This window comes from Eretmochelys imbricata, chromosome 2 (genome assembly GCF_965152235.1).
Source record: "Eretmochelys imbricata isolate rEreImb1 chromosome 2, rEreImb1.hap1, whole genome shotgun sequence".
Classification (NCBI taxonomy): Eukaryota; Metazoa; Chordata; order Testudines; family Cheloniidae; genus Eretmochelys; species Eretmochelys imbricata.
The window spans coordinates 192268718-192282205 of record NC_135573.1 but is presented as its reverse complement, the minus strand read 5'-3'; the positions used below and the strand labels follow the sequence as shown (position 1 = coordinate 192282205).

At 44.7% G+C, this 13488-nt stretch overlaps 1 protein-coding gene across 1 annotated transcript in view; it reads left to right on the top strand.

Moving 5' to 3' along the window:
* Window positions 1–3395: 3395 nt before the first annotated feature.
* The window catches only part of SH3BP5 (SH3 domain binding protein 5), a 60006-nt gene continuing 49913 nt past the window's right edge, over window positions 3396–13488 (top strand). Inside the window, exons 1-2 of the mRNA XM_077811205.1 lie at window positions 3396–3603; window positions 6496–6558. Of these exons, the coding sequence (XP_077667331.1) occupies window positions 3523–3603; window positions 6496–6558 (144 nt within the window). The 5' untranslated portion in view covers window positions 3396–3522. The remainder of the gene's footprint in view (window positions 3604–6495; window positions 6559–13488) is intronic.

The window sequence follows — 13488 nt, the reverse complement described above, 5'->3', positions numbered from 1 at the left end:
TTTAATGAAATAGTTTAAAAAAAAAAAATTCTGCCACAGCCTTGTGTGGTGTAAAGCTGTCTTAGCAACCTCAAACAGTCCACCTATGATTTGTAGCTGTGTTCTCTTTCTGCTTTTATGCAGCTTTTATGTCCTCCTCATTGTTTTAGGCCATTGGTGTCACTTCAAAGGTGTATGGTATTTTAAAATAAAAAATGTTTACACCTGGTCCCTCCTTTTTTTTGCTGCATTGTTGTATAAAAGAAGGCTCGAGCAATATTTGTAATTTATCTACTTTTTCACCTTATAAATCTCTGGAATATTATCTTTTATCTTTCCTTGATTTGGTGGAAGAGCAGAGAACAGGAGCGGGAGCTTCCTCAGCCCTCAGTTGTAGGAATGGTGAATCTCTGGCAAAGAAAGTGCTTTCACAAAGGGCCACCCGTTTTTGAAAAGTCTCTTGCAGGTTGTAAGACAAATAGGAAATTAAATAATTATTTACCTTTAGTTTGGTTAAGGAAATATGTATGCGTGTGTAAAGAAAGGTCCTTATTAGCAAGCAGAAGGAAGGCCTTGAAAATAATAAGGGTCACATACAGCGCTATAGGGTCACAGCTGCACTACTGCAGTGCTTTAGTGAAGATGCTACTATGCTTGCCTGAGAGCTTTTGTTAGTTAATCCACCTCCCAGAGAGGCAGTAGTGATGTTGGCGGCAGAAGCTTTCCTGTCAACACAGTACTATCTATGGGGGGGCGGCTAGGTCAGTATAGCTCCATCACTCAGGAGTGTGGATTTTTCACACCCCGAGCTATGTAGTTATACCAATATAGGTCTGTTGTGTAGACCTGGCCTAAGTTATAGGGCCAGAAGGAATAGTGTAGGGAGGATGTCTGGCTCAAAGAATAACTACTGAGATAAGGGGAAATTTCTAAAAAGAAGATCTCTGATTGATAGGGATGACGGCAGATGGTTTTAAATTCATTCCTCCAGGGAAAAAAGGGGTTAACTCCAAAGCTAATACTTCTAGCCAGAGGGTGGGTGGTCCCCAGGGAGAACCTCCTTGCTCATCTAAAGGAGGGCTGTTTTTTTAAAATCTATCACAAAACAAGGGAAAAGGGCACAACAAACCTTTTTCTGTACCACATCACCTTAAATGATCAGAGATGGGGTTGCCAGGTGTCCAGTTTTCGAGCAGAACGCCTGGTTGAAAAGGGACCCGGGTGGTTCCGGTCAGCACAACTGCCTGGGCTGCTAAAAGTCCAGTTGGCCGTAGTGCCAGCGGAGCAGGCAGGCTCCGTGCGGCTCCCGGGAAGTGGCTATCATGTCCCTCTGGCTCCTAGGCTCTACGTGCTGTCCCTGTCTACAGGTGCTGCCCCAAGTGCTTGCTCCGCAGTTCCCATGGGCCATGGCTCCTGGCCTATGGGAGCTGCGGGGGTGGTGCCTGCAGCCATAGGCGCCAACTTTTCCTGGCACCGGTGGGTGCTCGCGCCCCCCGTCCCTGCCCCAACTCCACCCCGGCCCCGCCCCGCCCCATCCCCATTCCAACCCCCTCCCCAATGTCCCCGCCCCAACTCCGCCCCCTCCCTGCCCCTATTGGACTCCTTTCCCCCCCCACAGCTTGTTATGCTACAAAACAGCTGTTTTGTGGTGGCAAGCAATGGGAGAAGAAGTGGGGGAAAGTGTGCTCAGGGGAGGAGGTGAGAGGGTGGGGAGCTGCAATGAGTGCAGAACACCCACCAATTTTTCCCCCTGTGTGCTCCAGCCCTGGAGCACCCATGGAGTCAGCGCCTATGACTCTGCAGCCTGGGGCAGTGTGTAGAACCCCCTGGCCCTCCCCTCCACTTAGGAGCCAGAGGGACATGTTCCCACTTCCCAGGAGCTGCCTGAGGTCAGTGCTACCTAGACCCCGCACCCCTCCCGTGCCTCTGCCCCAGCTCAGAACCGCCTCCTGCACCCAAAACTCCCTTGAGGAGCTTGCACCCCTTCCTCAGCCTGCTCCCATACTCCGAACCCTCTGCTCTAGCCCAGAGCCTGCTCCTGCACCCCAAATCCCTCATCCCCATCCTGGTGAAGATGAGCAAGTGTGTGGGTGTGGGGGGGCTTTGGAGAAGGGGCAGGGCAAGGGTGTTCCCTTTTCTGCAATTAGAAAATTGGTAACCTTAAGCAGAGACCAAGAATATCCCTTGTGTGGACAGAAGGCAAAATGGGCGTGGGAGCTTTGATTTTACTTCTCCTATCTTCAGTTTTTGATGACAAGAGGAACAAGAGCCAGCATTCCTACTGCAGCCTCCCATTACTGTTCCTGTTCTAAGGAGAGAGGGGTTAACTCTACTACCTTCTCACTGGGGTTGAGGTATCCTGTAATAAACCCAGGACTCATAGAGTACTAAATCAAATGTCAAACAGAACTCTACGCTATGTATGCTTTGCTTTTGCTACATTAGCCAGTAGCCTTTTTTTTTTAAACACACCACCCAGGGTTCTCGGACGACGTTCCTTTTTGCTGCTATAATGAAGACAAGCATTGGTTTGTTTTTTGGGCGGAGTTTATTTGTTTGTTGCATGCACTAGATCCAAAATTTGCTGGCTCAGCTGACGCATGCCAGAAACCTCGTTTGAACTGAATTTTCAAGGCTTCTAACAGTGCTTTGCAAAACCATTTCAACCCGTGGAACCTCACCAGCAAACACCGGGGGGGAAAGCCCTGTGACGAGCTAGCCCGGCCCTGCACCTGAAGCCCCTAAGCGTTGTTTGCGGTACCGCAGTTGTGGGGCGCTGATTGTGATGTCACAAAGGTCCATTTGCAAGCGAGGCATGGCGAAACAATCAAGGTCCTGTTTTCCCAGGGGGTTTCCTCAATTAAAAACCAAAACCAAAACCCCGAGGGCCAAACGAGGCAGGCACCACTGTTTCTCAGGAGCCTGGTTTTCAAAGTTTTCCACAAGGCAGCAGCTGCCCTTTAGGCCAGGGGCAGGAGTGGGGGAGAATGAGTCGCGGCTTCTTTTGGACTGGCTCCTGCGGGGGAGGCTGCTCGTCCCCGCTCGCTCCCTCCCGGTGACACCTGCCAGGGGCTGGCTCTCTTATCGACGCTGGGCAGAGCCAGGCCCCTGTGGCGAGGACAGCGGCCCTCTGGCAGCCTTCCCTGCCGAGCCAGCAGCCCGGCGCTTTGCAGAACACCCCGGCCGCTTGCCCCCGTTCCCCACGTGAGAAGCAGCCGCACAAAGCAGAAGCGAGAACGCAGCAGGCGGCTGCCCGGGGCGGGCAAGAACACGCGGGGCCGGGCTTTTCGGGGGGGGCGGCGCTTGTCACCGTGGGGGTGGGCAGGCTGCTTTCGCCCGCTGATTTGGCAGCCCGGCCGGGGGGATGGGCCGAGGCCGGCGGGAGAGAGGCGGTACCCGGCTGACAGCGAGCGAGCTAGCGGCAGGCAGGGGGCGTGGGGGGGCGGATTTCCTCCGCGCGGCCGGCGACACCTCCCCGGGGCTCCTTTCCCCGCGCGGCCGCGGGCAGCTGCAGGCGGCGGAGGCAGGTCCGAGCCCGGCCCCATGGAGTCCGCGGGCCGGAGGAGCCGGCCCGAGGAGGCGGATTTCCCCGAGGAGGAGGAAGAGGTGGACCCCAGGATCCAGGTGAGGCAGGAGAGCGAGCCCCGGGGATGCTGCGGGGCGGCGGCAGCCGGTGCCGGGGGCTGGCTCAGCCCCGAGCCCGCACGCTTTGGGCCGACGGTGCCTAGCCCCTGCGCCCGGAGCCATGGGCCTCGTCGTTGGGGTGGAACGGTCCTGCACGGAGCTGCGATCCGGGGAGGGGATTCTGGTTTTGGGGGGAGGAGGTCCCTGCGTTTGCTCCCCAGCCCTGCACAGGTGTCCCCTAGATCTCCTCCGTGTTACCCCCTTGCTACTCCGCCCCCCTTCCCGCCCCGATGGGGCGTGCAGCCGCTCCGCATCTGCCCGCTGAGCTCATTAGGTTTCTGCTGGGGTATTTCTGCGGATGGGTGGAGAGGCTGCTGGAGCACCGGCTGCCTGCCTGCTCCCCTTCCCCTTTAAAAGATCCCCGTTATCCCCCCTTTTGTGTGCGCTGGAAACAAGCCAGCCACCCCACCCTGGATAGGCAGCATCGGAGGGGGGTGCGTGTGGGTGGGTGGGGGGTGGTGGTGGTGGTGGTGGGGGGGGGGGGCGTTTCTGAGCCTTCTGGGACTTAAAGCAACGTGCCCCCTTTGCAAACCCAAGGGGAAACCTCCTGTGATATTGAGCACAGGCTGCAAGAATACCTGAAGAGCGGTTTCTGCAGTGTGTGTGTGTGTGTGTGTGTGTGCGCACACAGACAAGACAATGCGACTGTGATTTTTTCAGTACCTTTCGTACAGGGTGTTTTTCAAAGCGCTGTGCAATAGTTAGAAGACCAGAGCTGAATCATTTGTGGCTTGGCTGTTCGGCAAGATTGGGCTTGGAGGTGGGAAAGAAACATGTTTGAAGCTGAGACCTGAAATAAGGTTGTTGGAGGGGGTCATGGTCTCTCTTAGCTTGGTGCCTGCAGCTGAGCAAGGACATTTGTGAAGTTGAATTAGTATGATTTAAGCTGTTCATGCTAGTTGTTTAAGATTATTCTATTAAAATGTTCTCTGTCATGACTCTCTTCTCTTCTTTTAAATTAAAATTCTGACTTTTGCATTTTTTGTTGTGATTACAAGAAAGGATTGATTTTTTTTTAAACCTAGAGTGAGGGTATAAAACTCTTAATAATAAAGGTGGGATTTTAATTAAAAAGGAAAACACAGGCTTGAAATACAAAATGTTACTTTCCTTTTACCTGTGTTTTTAAAATGCTCCTGGATCTTTTTTTTTTTTTTTTTTGAACAAAGTTCCCCATCTTCCTCCCGTCCCACTTCAAATTCATGCCCTGACCAACTGCTTGGTGGAAAGATCAGTGTGGCCATAATCCTGCAAAGACCTACACACAGGCTTAATTTTATGCACTGAGTATTCCCTTGGGATTACTGGCTGTGTATAAAGTTAAGCACATGTAGAAATCTTTGCAGGATCGGGCCTCTACCTGTCGTAACTCTTGTCTTCTGTATCTCTTTGCCAGAGCTGTACAGATTTGTGGCAACATTTTCAGATGTGGGTGCCTAAAGATAAGTCAGATCCTGCAAACACTTAAGCAATGTTTAAGTGGCCTGATTTTTCAGAGACTGAGGTGCACTAGCTCCCAATGACTAAAATTTTGTCCTTGGGTTCTTTTTTATTTGGAATATGGCTCTATTTAGCTAAACAATACTGGGACGTTGATTGCATGCTGTTAATGAAATTGTGGTGGTGGTTTTTTTTTTTTTGTGGTCATCTGGTTAAATAAATGTCTGTTGCTTTAACATTTGTGGGGCAAAACCTTCTTATCTAGATAACAAAACAGTAATTTGAAATATGTATGAAAACTAGCTATTAGAAAAAAAATTAAAAAATTGTCTTTAAAATCCTAAAAGTCTGAAATCAAATCTGACTTCTGTGGGTAACAAAGCTATATTGTTGGAACTAATATCTTTTCGTTAAAAGAAAAGGAGTACTTGTGGCACCTTAGAGACTAACAAATTTATTTGAGCATAAGCTTTCTGTAGCTCACGAGCTGTAGCTCACAAAAGCTTATGCTCAAATAAATTTGTTAGTCTCTAAGGTGCCACAAGTACTCCTTTTCTTTTTGTGAATACAGACTAACACGGCTGCTACTCTGAAACCTGTCATCTTTTCATTGTGACCAGATTAATTAATGTAATTTGGTGGACAGTCACTCAATAGTTGATCAATTCATGAAGGGGGTCTTTTTGTACAATTCAACATTGAGGGCCAAATTCTGATACTTCTGTTGCAGAAAGAGGGTATTGGTGTAACTGCTTCTAATGTATTGCAAGAGGAGTCCCTTTTTATACTTACTGTCTTTGCATGTGCCTGTTTTTGTTACAGTATTAACACTGTCTTCTAATACTTGTCTTTGTGCCTTTGTCTGTGTTTATACCTCCTTCCCTACCTCCGTGAAGACAAATGGCCTTGTCTTAAAAACTGTCTTACTAGGAACTAGCTGACATTAGCCACGTTCTTTTAAGATACAGATTATATGTCATATTTATTAATACTAAATAAGAATAACCCAAAGCAAGAACTGTACTTCATTAAAACTAGAATATGAGCAAAATTTCTCCGCCTGTTTTTCTCTTTCCTGAGTAGCTGAATGCTGAGACTAGGTGGTAAACTCACAGACTTTTAAGGCCAAGAAGGGACCATTGTGATAATCTAGTCTGACATCAGGCACATTGCAAACCACAGAATCTCACCCACCCACTCCTATAATAGACCCATAACCTCTGGCTGCGTTCCTCCAAATGTCTCAAATCTCTGTTTTCATTTAACATTCCAGCCAGAGCCCTAATGTGCTTGCTTTGGGGGATGCCAGATGACACGTAATAGAACCTTTCCTTCTCCGTCATGTTGGTGTCTGATTTCTCAGTGCATGCCTGTGTTTTTGCTCTTTTCTAGGGGGAACTGGAAAAGTTAAACCAATCCACAGATGACATCAATCGAAGAGAAACTGAACTTGAGGTACAGCGCTACTTCTCATACTGTCCTTTTGTGTAAACAGGCTTCTGTGACAAACATCTTTATTTTAATGGGTACGGGATTGTCCAATGCTCGGTGATAATTTGACACCAGGTACCTGATGAATGACTCTGAAACAGTAGATATCTGAGTTTGAGCTGAAGTGGGTCAATTGTAATGGGATGCTGTGAGATTAAAAAATACATTTAAAAAGAGAATTTCTTAGTTTAGATGATTGAAGTTGAGCATGGTTTAAAAATAATTTCACTGTTTTCTATATTTTACTTTTTGTTTTTCATTAATGTTAGTCAGTGAAAATACACTCACTAGTTAGCCCTTCATAGTGAAAGTCTCTCCATTTTTTTTCAGTAGTCAATTTCACGTATGTCCTCACTTTCTGGCTCTCAAGTGGGAGAAAGTTTCTGTGTTTGGGTTGCAAATATTGCAAAAAAAAAAAAAAGGCTTTAAATCCAAATAAAACATCTTAATGGATTTTTAAATCCCTAGTACTAGGTTCTGTACAACTTTTTAAAAACTAGAATTTAATTTTTGTACCTAAACTACCTGCCACTTTCTTTTATTAGCCACAGATGAAAATGAAAGCCTGCAACAGCATAAGATGGCTGTGCAGATGGAAGAAAATCAACATAAAATAAGTGATGCAAAAGGATCACTTAATTATATTTCACTATATTATGTAAATTTGTTTAATTCTGGATGTTACTTTTCACTTTAATTTTGTAAATGATTATTACATTTTAAAAATACAACTTTAAGTACCTATCCTGTAAATTAAAAATCGTAACATTAAAAAAAAGGACTGCCCCCAAATATGTCTCTTTCAGCCATCAAAGGTGTGGGCCGAGACAAATATATTTTGGGGTATATCTTTTGCTTTCTGTTGTGACTTCTTCTTAATTTATGGGATAGGTGTCCAGAGCACTCTATGGGTACCTCTAGTTGTCATTTGAATTTTAAAATACAAGATTACAGTGAAATGTAACATTCAGTGTTGAGTCGACTTGCAAAGTTCTGTAGTAAATAAGTGATCCTTTCACATCAAACACTTATGCTTTTGTCCTCTATCTGCACAACTATCTTACATTTTTCAGGCTTTCATTTTCTGTCGGTGGCTATTAAGTCTGTAAATCATGAAGAATGTATTGGTTATCAGTGGTACAGAGAGCTACATATGTCATGCAGAGTGATTAATTCTGCAGTTGAAATATACTTTTAAGTAGCTCTGCCGCTTGATTTTAAATTTCACAAGTAAGCTTTTAATCCAATATATAAATAGTCAGTTCACCCGAACAGCCACCAGTTAAATGGTCTCGAGTAGTACTGGCTATTAGCAAATTTTTGCAGTCTCCTTATTTCATGCTGAGGCACTGAAATTGAGTGACAACATTACTGTGAATGGTGGTTTGATTTCATTAGATATGTGGTACCCTGTGCTGACACCATATTATACCACAGGTGGAATAGTAGTATTGAACCACAACCTGTAAATGCTTATACGTGTGATAGTCCCACTGACCTCAGTGGGACTACTCACCTGGCTAAGTTATTCATGCGCGTAAGCGTATTCACAACCTAGAAACTTGCTGCTACTGTGCTTAGTCTGGTTGAGCTATGCTTGTAGCAGACTTGCTGAACTCTAAAGCTTAAATTCATCCCTGGTCTATTGACACTGTTGGAGTTAAATAAGAGAGACATTTTAACATAAGGGTTAACACAATTTCTGCCCCTTCCCCTTATTTATTATAAGACATATTCAATTTCAAACATCATAGGAAACAGTTGTCATAGGCTTTCTGCCTTGAGTAGACACTCGCTAGGGGTTGTCTGTAATGCTTTTTGCAAGTAGTGTTTGATTGCATTCTTATTGACATCATGTCTCTGTGAAAGTTTCTCCTTCAACAAAAAACCTTCTTACATTGAGGCCAGTATATGTAATATTAGGCAATCAAGTAATCTTTGATTCCAGAATTTTCATTTTTCTTGAGCTGTTTAAACTTGACAGTTGACTGTCACAAGCAAGTAATCGCTGACATTTTATGTGCACGATGACAAAATTGATCCATGTAAGATATATTTATATTATTTAGAACTCCTAAAAATTATACTTAGAAAATCCTAATATCCACACTAAACAACAGGAAAAAAAATATCTACAGAGTTGCCTCGTAGGTATAAATCTGCGGTGAACTCTGGGGAAGAGAGATGATCTCAGTCCGAAATTTGAGAGTGTCATTCTGTTTCAAGGACCCTTCAAGAGAGGGTGGAAATGCATTTGGAGCTTTTGTTTGTTACCTGAGGGGGAGAGAACACCCATTCAAAAGGTATCTGTCGCTGCCTCTTCCTAGCTTGGGATAGCTGCTGTTGTAGAAATGGCCTGGTTAAATATTTAGATGACAAGAGAAAGATGACAGAATGTTTCTGCTTAAACAGACAGTGGAATTATATTTATCCTAGTCCTCCTTTCATTTTTCAAATTTGCCAGCTATTGCCCTAACAACTTCAGTGGAAGTGAACATAGACCCTTATCTCCATTGAAAACAATGGGTCTCAGCACAGATGCAGGAGTCTGTGCAAGCAGATCTCACTGCAGGTTTGGAGCCTTAGTTTGTTCTCCTTACTAGCTGGAGTCTTGCATGTTTCCTTCAGTATTCAACCCTTGCAGCACTGACCTTTCCCAGACTATCAGCCAAAAGAAGGGGCATACTTAAATATACTTGCAGTTTCCAAGGGGCAACAGGTTTTTCCACAGCTATTGCTGTACTTGGGAATGCTCCCCCTTTCCTGAGCTGTTTTGCAGAGGGGAGGGGGATGGAGACCCAAAGAAACTTACTCTTGGCACTAACCCACTATTATGACATTGAGTGTTGATTTATGAATATTGCTCCCGTCCCAGGTCACTGAAACATCTTTATGGTCCTGGTGCTCTTACTGATAAGATCTGCACTGTTCTGTATCTTGTAAAATCAGCTATTATGGAAATAGTGGTTTTGACTGGTTTTGACTTAAAATGTGCAACAGTGTACGACTTCATATATGCAGAAAAGATTGAGCCCTAAGCATCTAAGGCAAACCTCAGGATGAAGGGAATTTCACGCTGAAATATTAACTGACTGGATGCCCACTTGACGTTCTTTCTGACCATTTTGTTTTATGTATTTACTTTCATATCAGTTTCCTTTGGTATATTTAAATCCTGATCCTGTAAGTGGGCCTATGTAGGTGGACCCACATGCCAATGCAGAGCTGCACTGATGTTGATGGGACTCCACAGGTTTAAGGGATCGCCTTCAGAGAACAGGCTGCAAGACGAGTATCAAAGTGACTGTGTGGGGAGACTGGATCCTTATTTGAGGCATATCATTTTGGACTGTGTAGGTTAGTTCTTGTTAGTCCAGTCATTGCTGATGGGTTACTTAACTTACATCAAGGAAGTGAAGTGAGTCTTGTAAGTCGCATAATTCTCAGTGTTAAGTATTCCAGAAATAATCAGGAAAAGCAATTTGCTAGAACATGCCTTTTTTTAAAGGCCTACAGAAAAATGTGGTGGTATGTGTTGTGTGGCTTGATTCGCTATTGATGTGCAGGAAGGATGGCTTTGTGGGTGAGTCAGTGGTTGGGATCTTATGAATTCTGGGTTCTATAACTGGTTCTGCCACAGACTTTCTGTGTGACCTTGAGCAAATAAGTTAAGCCCTGATTATCTCCCTCTCCCTCCAAGTGTAGCGAACGCATCCAGTTCTCATGGACTGTAAAGGAGGTTACGGATGCTGACTACCTCTTAAAATCAGGCATTAATCTTTGTGCCTCTGGTCCTTATCTGTAAAATGGCAATAATACTTCTCCTCTACCTCACAGGAGTGTTCTGGGGGTAAACTCGCTGATGTTTGTAAGGTGCTGAGAAACAATGTTGATGGAAGGGATGGACCCACAAGTACTCAGCTGCTTGTTGTGGAGACAGTGCTGTTCCTTCCAGAGAGCCAGTAAGAGGAACAGCCTGTCTATTATTTTAGCAGCTGAGCCCCACTTCGGTTCTTATCCAATAAAGTAATTACATAACAAACAAAGCAAGCAAGGGATAGAATTTAGAAGGGTGTGGGTGTAAATGCTGTGAAGTCATTTTCAGTGGCTTTATCAGTTCTGTGAGATGGTGAATAAGTATACCATTTGCCCTCTGAACCACTCCCATTTAAACCCTGGGGAAATACCTTGACCTGATCATGGCTCCTGATAAAGTGCATTCAGGATTTTTTTTTTTAGCCTAATAAAGGGCACCAGGCTGCTGATAGTTACATGCTGGATTAATTAATGTACCGCCTATTAATGAATCTGTGATTAGGCTTGTTTTAAAATCTATACCTCTGCTCTCACACAGTGGAACGCTGAATGTTACTGATGTAGCAAAGGATTATGGGGATCCTGAAAGCGATTTAACACTTGGCTTCTCTAATATTCTTGTTAATATTTGAAACCTCCGTGAAGAGGCAGGGGAGCCTGCTGTAAATATCTGAAAGTGGTGATAGGAATATAAATCAGACAAAGACAAGTTAGAGCACCGCTTTATTACTTTGGCGGCTTTCTTCCTGGGTCTTAGAAACCCGGTGTCCTCCTGTCCCCAAAATCAGAATCATAAACTATTTTAATGAATGCGTGTATTCCGTAGTATGGAACACATTCACTACGTAAAAGGATGCCCTTGATAAACTCTGAAAAGTACGATGCCGATGTGAAAGACGCAGCTGACCCACAGGCGTCACTGCACCAGCACCGTGACCTAAATACAACAAACCACCACCGGATCCCAACAATCTGAATTGTGTCTTGCGTTTGTAGCATGATCTCCTGCACTGCGGTAGCTAAAGCCTTGCCAGCTTCTCTTAAATTCTGTGTAGGGGATTAATGCTTCATGAAAATGTGGGATTAATAGTGCTGCATTCAGCCATGCACACTACAAGCAGGCACTGTGCAGGCTCTTCTACCCAAGATTGCCAATGTCCTCTAATCCTTCCTGGCCTGCAAGACCCCTTGCTTAGTCCTGGGCTTCTCTAGAGAGACTGCCAATCACCCTGAATTGTAGGTTGCCTTTGTGCTGGTCACAGTTAGAGAGCTAGGATGCACATCATCAAAATTGCTTTTCACTTGTGCATTTGAACTCCTCGGCAAAGATGAAAGGCTAATGCGCTAAACGCTCTGTGCCTTGGAGGAAAAATCTTTTGTCAGCAATTTTATTATAAAATTCTTTTTCTCCTCATTTGTCAACTTGTTTTTGGGGTAAGGGTTTCGATTCTTCAGGTGGGAACTTGCTGTACAAGATTTTAGGCTAGGATCACTGTACCCCCTCCAAATTTTAGAAAAATTGCTTATCAGCTGTGGCTGGTTTGAGTAATGTGCAGAGCATGTATGTGCCTGCTGTAAGAGCTCATATCTTCTGAGACAGTATCATTTTTGTCAGTGCTTATATGCAGCATTTTCACAAGAACCTAGAAAATGGCCCAGTTGAGAGCGCAGTGTCTGTGACTTGTATCCCCTGTTTGCTAGCTCTTTGGTGAGCATGAGGTGTGGTGAGATAGCTGCAGAATAGAATTTGTGAAAAGTTCACCTGTTCAAAAATATGGAGTAGATGGAAATGGGGAGGGGTGTGCGTGCACCTTCTAACTTCAGCCCCCTCAAGCTCTTTCTGATATTCCATTTGTTAGCAGTGGAAATGCTAACAGGCATCTGCACATGGACTTCTCTTTGCCTTCCATTTCTGACTGCACAAGTAAAGAGTGATTTCTTTCTGACTACCCCTTCTGGAAAGAACCACTGCCCAAGAGAGCCAGATGGTTTTTCAGCCTGACCCACCCCCGCTGAAGCAGAAGTGGGCTGCTGGCATGGAGAGTTAATAAAAAAAGAGTGCTTAGAAAGACCACCCAATTTCTCCTTTTTTATAAAACTAAACTTCAGCTTGGCAGTGGACCCTGCCTGCAACACTTTGTGGGGCTGGAGGCTACACGGGATGCCCCAAATCCCTATTTCCTAGCTGGCAAAAGAATAGATCACTGGGTGAGTCAGGTGACATCTTCATCTCATTTAAAAAATTAAGTATTAAGGGTTGATTGTTTTTCTTTTGAAAGGCTGGCAGTTGTATTCTCTCCACATGATCTAGTAAAATACAAACCAGACAGCGAGGACCTTGATAAACAATTTGATGTTCTGAGTTTTCAAAGGCCAGATTTTCAGTGTTAAGAATGCACAAATGTTTGTGCGTCTAATGAAGATGTGCAGATACCAGGTGGGCATGCAAATTGGGTACACCTGGAATTTGTGGGCATAAGTTAGGTAGATATTTGTATGTCCCTAACCTTGAAGGGATAATCTTAAATATCATAGCAGCATTAGATATCTGTAGCATGGGAAAACAGAATGAATATTTCCCCTGGCCCTTGGAAACTTACTGACTGCAAGATATGTTCAGGGTTAGGGTTACTTTACAGCCGTGTAACAAATTCCTTCCTACTGGATAATGGGTTGTCAAGAGGATACTAGTTTCTGCAGGAGTTGTGAAGAGGATATTGTAGCCTCAGCATTTGAAGTCCAGATGAAACTCTGAGCAATGAGTGAGTGAGCTGAGCCCCTTCCTCTCCCTCAACTGCAAAGCTGTAGCAAATTGCATTCCACAGAGCTTTGAATTTTAAACTGCTTTTAAACACAGCATTTAAAAATACACTCTGCCTGAAGGGCAGGAACCGAAGTTTGTCTGTCTTCCGGAATCTAACTCCAAACCTCGCTTGTTGGCATTTGCATCAGAAAGGAACAAAAGCATACTTGATCCTCTTAACAGCTGCTACGTAAGTGCAAAATAGTATTTTATTTTGGGGAGGGATCAAGTGGGGAGCCTTCTGTATGAACATTTTTTTGTCAGATATCTATTGT